The following is a 15531-nucleotide window of genomic DNA, read 5'->3' on the forward strand; positions in this document are numbered from 1 at the left end:
ATTCAGTATTTTTCTTTATTTTTACCCTTTTAGTTACTGTTATTGATATTCATTGTTTCTATACTCTATTCACCTCTCCTGTTTTTTTCTTTCAGTCATCAGAACTCTCTTTAGTATTATTTTCAGTGCAGGCTTCTTGTTAATAAATTCTCTAAGCATGTATCTGTGAATGTCTCCCTCACTTTTGAAGGACAGCTTTGCTGGATAGAGTATTCTTGGCTGGCAATTTTTCTCTTTCAGAATCTTAGATATATCATACCACTGCCTTCCTGCCTCCATGGTGCCTTATGAGTAGTTCATATTTAGTCTTATGGGACTTCCCTTGTATGTGGTCAATTGCTTTTCTCTTGCTTCTTTCAAGATATTCTCATCAACGTCTAATAGTCTGATTAGTTTGTGTCTTAGAGTATGTCTGTTGGATTTATTTTGTGTGGAGTATGCTGGGCATCTTTGGTTTGCATATTTATTTTATAAGGATTGGGGAATTTTCTGCAATTATCTCAGATAATCTTCCTGGCCATTTACTTTTCTCTGTCTGGGTCCCCTGTGATTCTTATATTTGTGCACTTCATGTTATCAATCATTTCCCTGAGATCTAATCTAAATTTTTCCATTTTTTTCCTCCATCTGTTCTTTTGTGGATTCAAATTTGTTTGCTCTGCCCTCTAGTTCATGAATTCTTTCTTCTGTCTCTTTAAATCTGCTGTTTTGTGTCTCCAGTATACTTTTAATTTGGTGGTTTCCAGATTACAGTGAGGAGAGACCTTGGCTGTGGGGCTGAATGATTTAATTTCACCAGCCTACAGCTGGATCAAGATTGTACTGTGTTTTGCTGATCAGCAGACCAGGCTTATGCACAGCCATGGCCTCAGGGGTGAGGGAAGAACATCTGGCAGTGCAATACTGCTCTCTCCTTTGCCCCACCTCTCTGCTCATGTTCACAGCTGAGTAGGGTACACTATTAATGCATATCAACATACACATTATGGAGTCCCAGAAAGAGAGAAAAGAACTTAAGGAATATTCAAAAAAAATAGTGGCAGAAAACTTCCTAAATTTAAAAGAAAATATGAATATGTACATTGAAGAAGACAAGGAACTCCAAGCAGAATAAACTCAAAGAGAACCACATTCAGACACATAGTAGCCAAGCTCTCAATGTCAAAGACAAGGAGAGCGTTCTGAATGCTGCAAGAGAAAAGTATATTTTATGAACAAGGGAGTCCCAATAAGATTAAGTACTGATTTCTCATCAGAAACCATGGAGGCAAGAATGCAGTGAGATATATTCAAAATACTGAACAAACACAGTTGTAACCGAGAATTTTATATTGCTAGACAGTCTTTCAAAAATAAAGGAGGGCTCAGTGGCAGAGTTCTTGCCTGTCGTGCCAGAGACCGAGGTTCAGTTCCTGGTGCCTGCCCATGCAGAAATAAAAAGTAAAAAAGAAGAAGGAGAAGTTAAGATATTTCTAGATGAAAGCTGAGTCACCACTAGACCTGCCCTGCATTAAATGCTATTGGGAGTTCTCTAGACTTAAGGAATGAACACTATACAGTGGATAGAAGCAGCATAATGAAATAACAGCTCCAGTAAAGGTAACCATATGGGTTATTATAAATGCCAGTGTTATTGAATTGTATTTTTTATTTATATCTACCTTTTTACTTTCTATAGGTTGTACAATGCAAATGCATAAAAAGTAATGATAAATCTATGGTTTTGGGCTCACAGTGTATATATCTTTATACAAATATGACAAGAAGGAAGGGGGCAGAGGGCCAAACAGTGTATGTTATGCTATTAAGTTTATTAGGTATTTATTCAAATATGATTGTTTTATACTTAGAATGTTAGATTTTAGCCCCCTGGCAATCCCAAAGAAAATATAAGGAAAATAGATACAAAAAGAAATGAAAAGGGACTCGATTTGGTACAGTATAAAAAATCAAGTAAATATGAAAGTAGGCATTTGTGGAAGAATTGGGGGATAAAAAAGTTATAAGACTTACAAAAACCAAATAGCAAAATGGTAGATGGAAGTAGTGAATTATCATTAACTATAAATGGATTAAATTCTCCAGTCAAAAAGTAGAGATTGACAGAATGTATTAAAAAGCATGGCCTAACTATATGCTGTTTACAAGAAATTTGCCTTAAATTTAAAGGTACAAGTAGGTTGAAAATGAAAGGATAGAAAAGTAATATCATCCAAATAGTAACCTAAAGAGAGCTGGAGTCACTATACTAATACCAGATAAAATAGATGTTAGGTCAAAAAATGTTGTGAGGGATAAAGAAGGTCACTATATACTTACAAATGGGTGAAATCAACAAGAAAGCATAACAGAAATGGAACGTCTTTTAAAAGGGGAATTTATTAATTTATAAGTTTACAATTCTAAAGCTGTGAAAATGTCCCAAATTAAAGCAAGACTGTAGAAACAGCCAATCTAAGGCATCCAGGGAAAGATACCTTGGTTCAAGAAGGCCAATGATGTTCAGGGTTTCTCTCTCAACTGGGAAGGTACATGGTGAACATGGCAACATCTGCTAGCTTTCTCTTCAGGCTTCTTGTTTCATGAAACTCCCTCAGGGGCGTTTTCTTTCTTCATCTCCAAAGGTCTCTGGCTGCATGGGCTCTCAGGGTTCTCATGGCTCTCTATCCAAAATGCTTCCTCTTTTAAAGGATTCCTGTAAACTAATCAAGACGCACCTGGAATGGGTGGAGGTCACATCTCCCTCTAATCAAAGGTTAATACCCAGAATTGGGTGAGCCACAGCTCCATGGAAATAATCTCATCAAGCTTCCAACTTAACGTGGGGAATAGGAATTAAAAGAGCAGCTGCTTCCACAAGATGGATTAGGATTAAAACATGACTTTTCTAGGGTATATAATCCTTTCAAACCAGTACATATAATATGTGAATATATCTCAATAAAATCGCATTAAAAATAAGTAATTGCTGACTAGAAGGACTACTCTCATGTGCTATCAGTAATACCAATATGTGCCTGTAGAAATTTGCATATACCCTCATGATTCCCTGAAGAATTCACTGGGCACGAAGAAGAAACTGCTTCTACAGTGACTGATCCATGACTAGAAATGTGACTTTAGGAAAGGAGAAAGCTGCAGACACTATGTCAGCTGCAATTTAATCTGCTCAGCAGGAAGAACTGTGGGGCAGCTGGAGGGAGATTGGCCACCTGCCTGATGATGAGGTGTCTAGGTTTCCAAATGATTCAAGCCTTTTCTAATAGTTTCTTGAAAATGCTGCTGTGAGACTAGGCATCTATGGCTGGAGATTTTCCTGTTTTGTAAAGTCTATATAAAAGTTTTGCTTTGCTAATAAAACCCCCTCTGAGGCAAGAAAAAAAGCATAAAGCAGAACTTCAGTATGAAAATAGCATGGTACTGGCATAAAGGTAGATATATAGACCAATAATCTAATTAAATTGAGAAATAGACCCTCACATCTATGAACAATTGATATTTGACAAGGCTGGCGAATCCATACAACTGGAACAGAATAATCTTTTCAACAAATGGTGCTGGGAGAATTAGATATCCATATATAGAAGAACGAAACAGGACCCTTGCTGCACACATTATACAAAATTTAACTCAGAATGGATCAAAGAACTATATATAAGAACCATAAACTATCCAGAGGAAAATGTAGGGAAGCATCTTCAAAATCTTGCAGGCAATGGTTTCTTAGACTTTATACCTAAAGCACAAATAATGAAAGAAGAAATATATAAATGGGACCTCCTCAGAATTAATAACTTTTATAGCTCAAAGGATTTAATCAGGAAAGTGAAAATGCAGCCAGCTCAATGGGAGAAAATATCTGGAAACCACATCTCAACGACGGTTCAAAATCCAGAATGTTAAAAGAAATCCTACAACTCAACAATAAAAAGGCCAACAACCCAATTTTGAAAATGGGGGAAGATGTGAATAGACATTTTTCCAAAGTGGAAATACAGATGGCTGAAAAGTACATGAAAAGATGCTCAGCTTCACTCTCTAGTAGGGAAATGCAAATCAGAACTGCAGTGAGGTACCATCATACCTACGGGAATGGCCACTATTAAACGAACAGGAAACTCCACGTGTTGGGAAGGATGTGGAGAAATTGGAATACTTGTTCACTGTTGGTGGAAATGTAAAATGCTGTAGCCACTGTGGAGGATGGTTTAGCAGTTCCTCAGGAAGCTAAGTCTAGAGTTACCTTGCAACCTGGCAACCCTGCTGTTTAGCATATACCCAGAAGATCTGAAAGCAGGAAGCAGGGATGCAAACAGTCATTTGTACACCGATGTTCATGGTGGCCTTATTCACAATTGCCAAAAATGGACGCAGCCCAAGTATCAATCAGCAAACGAATTGATAAAGAAAATGTAGTATATACATATGATGGGAACTATTTAGCAGTAAGAAGGAATGACGTCATAAAACATGCAACAACATGGATGAACCTTGAGGACATTATATTGAGTGAAATGAGTCAGACACAAAAGGAGAAATATCATATGATCTCACAGATGTTAACTAATTGTAATATGTAAATTCACAGATATAATATACAGAATATAGGTCACCAGGATATAGAATGAGGGTCAGGAATGGGAGCAGATGCCTAATATGTGCAGAATGTTTAACTAGGTCAAACTTAAACATTTGGAAATGGATAAAGGTGGTAGCAGTATATTATTGTAAGAATAATTAACAGTGCAGAATGGTATGTGAACGTGGTAGAAAGGGGAAGCTTAGAGTCATGTATGTCACTAGAAGGAAAGTTGGAGGTTAAAACTTGGAATGTATAACACAGTGAATCTTGTGGTAGACAATGTCTGTGATTAACTGTACAAATATAAAAAAAAGTTCTTTCATGAAGTAGAGCAAATGTACAACACTATTACAAAGAGTTAATAATAGAGGGGATATATGGGGAAAATGTATCTATCACAAACTATGAACAGTAGTTAATAGTCATCTTTTAATATTCTTTCATCAACACTAACAGATGTACACATCAATACTATGGTTCAGTAATGGGGCAGGGGGTAATGGGTGTGGGGTGATTTGTGTTTTTTTTTTTTAGTACTAGTAGTTTTATTATGTCATAGAGCAGTTTTTATACATTAATTCAATTTTATAGTAAAAGGATCTTATGTATAACTGTAGAGAAACCACTTTACAGATAACCTCCAACATAAAAATGGATTGTATTTTAAATATTCATTGAGTTGTTTAATATTTTGCTATTTTCTACCGAGCAAATATCTTCTTTTTAATTTTTATTTCTTTTCTGGAGTAATGAAAATGTTCTAAAATTGATCATGGGGTTATATGCATAACTATGTGATAATACTGTGAGCCTGTGATTGTATACTTTGGATAGTTTATATGGTATGTGAATATATCTCAATAAAATTTGCATTTTAAAAAGTGATATATACATATGATGGAATATCGTTTAGCTGTTAGAAGGAATGAAGTCCTGATGTATGCAATAGCATGGATGAACCTTAAGGATAGTATGTTGAGTGAAATAAGCCAGATGCAAAAGGTCAAATATTATATGATCTCAGTGTTATGAAACAATTACAGTAAGCAAGCTCATAGAATTAGAATCTAGAGTATAGGTTACCAGTTGAGAGATTGAGATTAGAGAATGGGGAGTTGTGCTTGACTTGTCCAGAATTTTTATTTAGGCTGATGGTAGAGGTTTAGAAATGGATGATGGTGATGGTAGCATATTATTGTGAGTGTAATCAGCAGCACTGAACTATACAGGTGAATGTGGTTAAAAGAGGAAACTTTAGAATGTATGTTACTAGAATAAAAGTTAAAAGATATATCATAGGACTGTACAGCACAGTGAGTTCTATTGTAGATAATGGACTATAGTTAACAGTACAAATAAAAGAATGTTCTTTCATGGGGTATAACAGATTGTATGGCAAGGTGGTAATAATAGAGTGGTATGGGAAAAAATATACTGTTCTAGTTTGCTAACTGCCAGAATGCAATATACCAGAAACAGAACGGCTTTTAAAAAGGGAAATTTAATCAGATGCTAGTTTACAGTTCTAAGGCTGAGAAAATGCCCCAGTTAAAGCAAGTGTATAGAAATGTCCAATCTAAGGCACCCAGGAAAAGATACCTTGATTCAAGAAGGCCAATGAAGTTCAGCTCTTTCAAGCAAAGGCAGAGTTTCTCTCTCATCTGGAAAGTCACATGGTGGACACAGTCAGGGTTCCTCTCTCATCTGGAAGGGCACATGGCAAACACGGTGTCATCTGCTGACTGCTTCTCCTGGCTTCCTGTTTCATGAAGCACCACAGGAGGCATTTTCTTTATTCATCTTCAAAGGTTGCTGACTGGTGGACTCTGCTTCTTGTGGCTATGTCGTTCTGCTCTGCCCTTTCTGAATCTCTCATTCTCCAAAATGTTTCTTTTACAGGACTCCAGAAACTTCTCAAGACCCACCCAAATGGGTGGAGAAATGTCATTACCTAATCCAGTTTAACAACCACTCTTGATTAAATCACATCTCCGGGGAGATGATCTGATTACAGTTTCAAACATACAGTATTGAATAGGGGTTATTCTGCCATTTTATGAAATGGGATTTTGATTAAAACATAGCTTTTCTAGGGTTCATACATCCTTTCAAACCAGCACATATATCTAATGTGAATAATGGACAATGGAACTGTTTTAATAATCTTACATCAGTTGTAACAAAGGTAAATACTGTTAGAAAAAATAAGAATACAATTATTTAAAAAAAAAATAAAAGAATACAATTATTTAAATAGAGTATGCTGTCATTAATAGTAAGAAATCTTCCACACCACTGCAAGATCTTGGAGGTGGGGTTGTGTACAAGAATCCTTTGTTTTATGCATGATTGTTTGTAAAGTCACGACTTCTCTAATAAAAAAAAAGAAAGAAAAAAAATTACAAGGATTGGAAAGAAGTTTTTTAAACTGCCATTATTTATGGATAATACAATTATCTACGTAGAAAATCCAAGAGAACAATAAATTATTAGAACTAATAATAATTCATCAAGGTTGCTAGATGTAAAACTGTCAAAATGAAAACAAAATATGCAATTATTATAAATTGCATTTTTTAATCATAAAAATATATAAAAATACCTTAAGGGATATACCTAATAAAATTGGCATGTCTACTTTGAGTAGCAGTTTGACCTGATCTGATGAAATTGTAGATGTTCTATTATTTGGGAATTCTACTGGTGGTTATATACAGTAGAGACATTTACTGTTCAGAGAAGACATCTATTTACCAGATTTTAAAAATTGCTTATTGTTTGCTAAGCATTGTTTTAGGCACTGGGGATTCAGCAGCAAATAGCCATAAGAATATTCATTACTGCGTTGTTCATATAGCCCAAAATTCGAAACAACATACATGAAACGAACATGAAAAAAGCAAGCTGTTCATAGATATATATGATATTATATTATGTAATGTAAAACGTTATCATATATTATGTATGGATGGATACATACATCCTAATTGTGCAAAAATGTATGGAAATGTTAACACCATTTTAGAATAAAAATTCTGGGGAGAGAAGGAGGGAAATGGGGGGAGGTGTGAGAGGTTCATGGGAGATTCAGTTGCATCTCTTTTATGTTATAAATTGGGTTATCACGTAGTAGGTGTTCATTATATTATTTTCTAAATGTTTTATGTACCTGAAATAAGTTAGGCTAATTTAAATTATCTCTATATGTTTACTGTAAATTAAATGATAGAAAGTATAAATATTTTCAAAATGCTTTACCAAAATCTAAGTTGTTTTTTGTTAAAGTTTCTACCTTCTTCCTGTAGAGTATGCTAAAAATGAGGAAAGCTTGATCTAAATTTATACATAACACCTAAATTAAATAAACAACCCTTTCTTGAAATAAAATCTAGCATGTGTATTCTACTTTTAGAAATCTTCTGGTTTTATAAGTATTGAAATTTATTTTTTCATGCACTGTTATCATGTGTCTATTGATCATTCCCAGTGAAATGGTTGTATGTACTCTTATAGACACTAACAAGTGATACATATGGTTAAGAATGAAATGTCACAATTTTCATTATTACTAATAGGTCTCGATTGCCAGATGCCCTACTAATGTTAGAATTAAATCATCCATCATCTTTTCCAGATAAATGCAGTGCGTGCAATAGTTCCCAATAAGAGCAACAATGAAATTATCCTGGTTTTGCAACACTTTGATAATTGTGTGGACAAAACAGTACAAGCATTCATGGAAGGTAATCCTAGATCAATTTTTTTATAAGTTTGTATTTGTTCAAAGAAAAGATGGTTCCACCTTTTATAATATTCATTTAGCAAGCCAATGTTTTACATAGGACCTAGCAAACTCTATGATAACATAACGTATCATGGCATTTTTCTTATGTAACATACCTCTTTCAACTCCTAAAGTAATTCATGCATAAGGTATATGATATCTGAAATAAGAGACAAGCCAAAAAAAAAGGCTGTTATTTCACTCAGAATTTTCTCTAATGAAATCTTGCAGCCAGTGGTAGGAATTTGATTAGAATTGGATTGAATAAGAATTTTAGAGACTCTTAATTGCAAAGCACTGATTCAGTGGCTCAGCAATAGATGATAAATGCCAGGATTCAACATTCTCTTCCAGGCTCTAATACCATGTAGTTTGACCCTGGGAAATGACTGAAATGTGCAGGTATGAGTTTCCTTATCTGACAGACAGAGGAATGGCAGCCAGAACAAAGTCTTGACATATATAGAGTTTAAGAATATTGTATGAACTTCTTTCCACATAACTTGTTTAAGAAAAAATTGCTTGAAGCCATTGTATATTGAACAATGACATTAGATTAGGTCTCCCTGTTTCTGTTTTCCAGAATTTGTTAATATGGGATTGCATAGTTGAATTTGAAAGAGAACAGTTCACACAGGACTGCCCTCACTTCCAACACCATTTGCAAATTCATTAATTCCCAAGACCACACTCCGGTTCAGTAATTTGCTAGAAGGACTCTCAGAACTCACTGAAAGCTGTTACATTCACAGTTATTACAGTGAAAGGATACAGGTTAAAATCAGCCAAGGAAAGGAAGTACACAGGACAGAGTCTAGAAGAGTACACACAGCATCAATGTGTGACAGTATTGCAGAGTGTTGCCAACCAGGGAACCTCACCTGAGTTTGGGTGTTTAGAGCTTTTATTCAGGCTCCATGGTTGACTGCCCATGTGACTTACCTTTAGTCTCCTGGACCTCTGGCGGTAGAGCAGATACTGCATGGTCCAAAACCTCCATCATTAATCACATTTTTAGACTGTTCATTGGCCAATTTCCCTAGGTAAGTAAAGACACTATTCCTAGATATCACTTCTAAGGAGACAAGGGCAAATCAGATCTCTCTCTGGGTAAGGTTAATTCTTTACTACACAAGGATAAGCAGATCCTGTTAGGTTCTTTTCTTCATCTGTTTTCTTTATAATACTAATATTTGGCTCTAAGGCAGTGTAAGATTTGTAGCTTTCTCCAAACAACAGTCATAGTGGTAGATAAACTTTTGGAAAAGTGGGATATGGCTTACGCATGCCAAAACCAGACATTTTTTGTATTCAGTCTATGATATACAAATAAAAAAATTTTCAAATGGCTACACTACATTGGTATGGTCTTGGAAGAACTTGCTGAGTAAATTATGTGGAGAAGGAGATCTGAATAGGGAGGTATTCAGAAGGGTAAGCATGATAAAATCATCAGAGCCTGGACCCAAGATTTTTTCTGTGAAGAGCTTTGGAAATTGCCCAGCAATTACGAAACACAGAGACACCAATTTCTGCTTTACTATGTATGTAGTAGGAGAGAAAATCTATACTTGGTTTCTTTTACAGGTAGTGCCAGTGAAGTACTCAAAGAATGGACAGTAACAGGCAAGAAAAAGGTAAAAATGAATTAAATTTAAAAGTATGATGTTGATATTTGTATTATAAAATTTCAGGCTCTGCCAAAATATTTGAAAAAAATGGTTTACATCTTCAGTTTACCTGGTTAAAAATGTCATTGAAACACAGCTGTGTCTACCTGAATGACACAGCTCTACTGGTGATATAAGGCAGGGAACAGTGTCTTAGGCATGGTGCAGTTGCTGAAGAGATATTAATATTCGATGGAATGAAACGAGAGCATATCAAGGGAAGCTAAGCTCCTTTAGAGAAAGTGATCTAGTCAGTGGTTTTCAACATCATTCGTATCATAAATGAGTTTAAAACAGTTCAGATTTTTAGGCCTGACGGCTGTTTTCTACTCTTCATTCACTGTGTTGTAGCCCCTAATATTAATGAGCCTAAAATGGAATTTCGCTACTATAACTAATTAGGTGCCTTGCAAAGAGGTTGGATATTTCATTTTAGGGAGGCAAAAGGCACTTAGGCTGTGGAGTGAATCAGAATGGGATTTATACCCTATTCCATTGCTTACTGGTTTTGTGACCTGATAGTGTTTTTTAACCTTACTATGCCTCTTACTCATCTCTAAAATAAGAAAATAATCGTAGCGAATCCAAGTATCTCATACCAGTACCTAACATATTAGTTCTCATTGCCTTCTCCTTATCCACTTAAAACCAAAGTGTGAAAATAAATAAATAAATAAAATAAAAAGAAACAAACAAACAACCAGAATGTTTTCCCTAATATTTACTAGTTAGGCTCAGAATGCTTCCCACAGCTCTGTTCATTAAATATAGCTCCTTTGGGAAGTGCTGGACATATGGATTTTAATTATCTCTTTGAAAGTTATTACAATGTGCATCGATTCTGGGTGTCCTTTTCCTATATTAGGTCAGTACTGAAGTATGGAATGCTTTCTTTCCTTAAAAAATTTCAGAAGAATTTTTATTGTGCTACATACGTACCACAAAATATTCCATTTTAACCATTTTTAAGTGTATAGTGCAGTGACCTTAATTGCATTTAGAATTTTCATCTCCCCAAATAGAAACTCAGTGCTCATTAGGCAGTAACTCCCATTCCCCTTCCTTCAACCCCTTCAACCTCTAATCTTTCCATTTCTATGAATTTACCCATTCTAGCTATTTTGTGTAAGTAAGATCATAACAATATTTTTCCTTTTGTGGCTGGCTTCTTTCGTTTAGCATAATGTCTTCAAGATTCATCTATGTTGTCACATTTATCAGTTCTTTTTATGTCTGAATAATATTCCATTGAGTGTATATATCACATTTTATTTATCTCTCATCTGTTGATGGGTGCTTGGGTTGTTTCTACATTTTGGCTGTTAGGAAATTTGTGTACCTATTTGAATCCCTGTTTCCAATTTTTTTTTATATATATCTGGAAATGGAATTGCCAGATTATATGGTAATTCTGCGTTCAATTTTTTTTAATTAAGCTATTTCCCACAGCAGCTGCATCATTTTACATTCCCACCAACAGTGTACCAGGGTTCTGATTTTCCACATCCTTGTCAACACTTGTTGTTTTCCTTTTTTTAAAATAATAGGTATCCTTGTAGATGTGAAGTATAAATTATTATGGTTTGATTTGCATTTACTTAATGACTAATGATGTTGCACACCTGATCATATGTTTATTGGCCATTTGTGTATTTTCTTTGGAGAGCTGTCTATTGAAGTCCTTTGCTCTTTTTTTTTTTTATTGTGGTAGCATATATACAAGATAAAACGTCTCACTTTACTTTCAAGTATACAATTCACTGATATTAATTATGTTCAAAATGGGCTACCTTCCACCTTTGCCTATTTTTATATTGGGTTGTTTGTCTTTTTGTTCTACTCCTTGAATAGTAGTAGTTCTTTATACATTCTGGATAGTAAACCCTTTTCAGATATATGATGCACAACTATTTTCTGTTACTAAGTTGTATTTTCTTTCTTGATAATGTCCTTTTATGCACAAAAGTTTTTAATTTTGAGAAGTCCAATTTATCTGTTTTTTTCTTTTGTTACTCATGCTTTTGGTGTAAAGTTTAAGACTCCAAATCCAAGTTAAAAGGTTTCCATCTGGTTTTAGCTCCTATATTTAGGTGATTGATTGATTTTGAGTTGATTTTTGTTTATGGTGTGATTTTTGTATATGGTATGCATGTGTACACCCAGTTTTCCTGGCAACTTTTGTTGAAAAGACTATTCTTTCCCTTCTTAATGTACTTGGCACACTTGTCAAAAATCAGTCCATAGAATGCTTTCTTAATGACTCTACATCACTTAATATGATTTCTGTCACATCTTGACCAAACCTGGCTTGGTCTCATTAACCCTTGGAAATTTTTTCCAAAGGGGGCCTAATACTACTTCAGATTCCCCATACCCGTGTTTTGAATATTTGCTTAACTTCTTCTCTGCTTTCACCCTATCATAGATAGCTGTGTGAGCTCCCGAGAACACCATTTCTTAATTTGTAGTATTATCGGTTATTAGTGGTCTAAGATGTGTATGAAACTGGAAAAGTATGTGTGCCTGAGACACACAAATTTAACATTCAGAGAAAGAAAAATGGCTTCAGTTTGGCAGTTCCAAATGCCCAAATCCAGTCTAATTGACAGTTGGGATTAGTCCAACAGGATGTGACCATTTGCAGTTACTGGGATAGTTAGTATATACATGACTTACTGATATGGAAATTTATCTGTTTCACACAGGAGAAATCATTTAAGAGAAAGATGAGAACCATAATGAGGGGAAAATTAAATCCAGAGTTTCAAGAGAATATAGTAGTTCTACTAAAGCAAGCACTGGAAATAGGCCTAGAGGAAAAATGATATGTCTTATCAGTCTAGGCTTAGGGATAGAATTAAGTTATTACCAGTGGAGCTGTTGGATGGCAAAATAAAGGTAAAGGGCTTTTTTGTTTCAATTTTTCTATTTGCTTAGGGAATACATTCATGTGGCTCAAAATTCTAAAGGTACAAAACTTAAATATGTTAATACTCTGAAACATCTTTATCCCACCTCTATTTCCCAGCCATTTGTTCCCCATCCCAGAAGCAAATAGTATTATCAATTTCTTATGTATCATCCAGGATATTTTATGCATATATAAGCAAATATGAATATATACACTCCTTTTTGTCTGCTCTTTTTTTCATTTAATGTGTCTTGAAGCTTGTTCCATGTCAGTATATAAAGAGCTTACTTGTTTTTTATGCATAGTCATCCTACTGTTTATATGTACCATAACTTATTTAACCAGTTCCCTATTGTTGAAAATTTGAGTTGTTTCCAATCCTTTGCTCTTAGTAACAATATTGCAGTGAATAACCTTGTGCGTTTACATTTTGCACAGTTAATATCTGTTGCTGTAGGATAAAATCCTAGCAGTGGAATTACTGGTCAAAGAATATATATATATTTGTAATCTTGATAAATGTTACTAGACTGCCATAGATAGTACCAGTATTCCACCAGCAATATGTGAGAATGCCAAGTTTCCCTACACTCTTAATCCTGGTGTGTTATCAAACTTTTTGACCTTTGCTAATTTCATAGATGAAAAATAATAATGTAATACAGTTTTATTTTATATTTGTCTTGTTAGGCTGATTCTATACTTCATTCCATATATTTATATCCTGTACCATTTCTTTATTGAGTTATCGTTTTATTTTGTTTATTTTCTGTTACAGCTCTCTAATTGTTTGAATTTAAGTAGCACATAGTTTTCATATGTTATCACTTATCTTTTGAATTTGCTTATAGTGATTTTTGCTGTGCAGACATTTTTTATATTTATGTGTTTAAATTTATCCGAAGTATAGGATTTTGCACATAGCTATTTCAGGTAGTCTTTTACCATTTACAAAAATGTGTTAAATTAGTGGAAGACCATACAAGAAATTGATAAGATTAACTGCCTCTGGGTGGCTCGAGTTTACCACTCTGGATTCTGGAGGTCTTTTTTTCTTATTTTAAAATCTTTAATAACTCTTAGAACAAAAAGAAGAAAAGTAAACCAAAACGTACAACAGAAGCAAGTAACACTGTCCCAGATTCCAGTAAATCAGTTTCCATTCAAGAGGAGCCTTCTGTGCCGTCCTCAGAGAAAGGTGGTATTAATGGTTACCATGTGAATGGTGCCATCAATGACACTGAATCTATGGACTCGCTCAGTGAAGGTTTGGAGACACTTTCAATAGATGCCAGAGAATTGGAAGATCCTGAGCCTGCCACACCAGATATACTGGATAGAACAGGTGAGTTTATTAACACGTTTTTTAAAAGTTGCATTCAGTTGAAAAATACAGGGCCCTCCTAGGTGACAAAGGAATCAATAAAGTAAATCTAGTTGGTCTTTTGCCTTTTAATTTTTGTTACTTCTTGCATGAAAGTCACATTTCGTAATTATCAAAGGCCTAGAAAAATATAACTCTTGTACCATTGTTTTCATATTTTGACTCTAAATTGATCTAATGAAACACATTTGACTTAGTAACAGAGAAGTACCTTAGTACCCTAGTATTAAGAAACTGCAGAAAGGAAAATTAAGATGTTAAAAAAAATTGTAAACTTAATTAGGGAGACATAATAGATGTTATTATTCTGCAACCCAGTGCAGTGCAGAATATATAATAATAACTATAATCCACAGTTTTCATGAGAACTAAACTGTTGGTTTTTATAGTACCATGTTTGTTTTCTAGTAAAGAGTTAGAATTAGTGTTAGTTCTAAATCCAAGTGTCTTTTACATTTTTTGTTTTTTCTTTTATTAACCATTTCCTTGAGGGCTAGAAAGATACTGGAATATCTCTGTTTTGAAATTGTTTTTCTTAACTACTATTTGTCAGTCCAGTTCCCCTTACCCTTCTGCTGCTGACTTTATAAATTAATGCCTATTTAATTATTCTGTCATTTTTAGAGGTTCTTTTATAGATCCTGTTCTAGTTTGCAACACACCAGAGATGGATTGGCTTTTAATAAAAAGGGATTTATTTTGTTAGTTCTTCAGAGGAAAGGCAGCTAACTTTCAACTGAGGTTCTTTTTATGTGGGAAGGCACAGGGTGATCTCTCCTGGCCTTCTCTCCAGGCCTCTGGGTTGTAACAGCTTTCCCCGGGGGTGATTCCTTTTTTTATGTGGGAAGGCACAGGGTGATCTCTCCTGGCCTTCTCTCCAGGTCTCTGGGTACTAACAACTTTCCCCGGGGGTGATTCCTTTCTGCATCGCCAAAGGCCTGGGCTGAGCTGTGAGTGCTGAGATGAGGTATTCTGAGCTGCTTGGGCTGTGCTGTGCTATGTTGAGCTCTTTCATTTAAGCACCAGCCAATTAAATCAAACCTCATTCATTGTAGCAGGCACACCTTCTAGCCGACTACAGATGTAATCAGCAGCAGATGAGCTTCACATGCCATTGGCTCATGTCCATAGCAATAGAACTTGGCACATTCACCTGGCTAAGTTAAAACCTGAACCTAACTACCACAAAATCCATTCATA

At 35.0% G+C, this 15531-nt stretch overlaps 1 protein-coding gene across 3 annotated transcripts in view; it reads left to right on the forward strand.

Annotated features, from left to right (window-relative positions):
• The window catches only part of SPATS2 (spermatogenesis associated serine rich 2), a 205822-nt gene that overhangs the window by 137620 nt on the left and 52671 nt on the right, over positions 1-15531 (forward strand). For all 3 annotated transcript variants that reach the window (XM_077170806.1, XM_077170805.1, XM_077170804.1), the window contains 3 exons: positions 8217-8325; positions 9954-10003; positions 14031-14292. In XM_077170806.1, coding sequence (XP_077026921.1) covers positions 8217-8325; positions 9954-10003; positions 14031-14292 — 421 coding nt within the window. The remainder of the gene's footprint in view (positions 1-8216; positions 8326-9953; positions 10004-14030; positions 14293-15531) is intronic.

Source organism: Tamandua tetradactyla, chromosome 7 (genome assembly GCF_023851605.1).
Source record: "Tamandua tetradactyla isolate mTamTet1 chromosome 7, mTamTet1.pri, whole genome shotgun sequence".
NCBI classification, from domain to species: domain Eukaryota; kingdom Metazoa; phylum Chordata; class Mammalia; order Pilosa; family Myrmecophagidae; genus Tamandua; species Tamandua tetradactyla.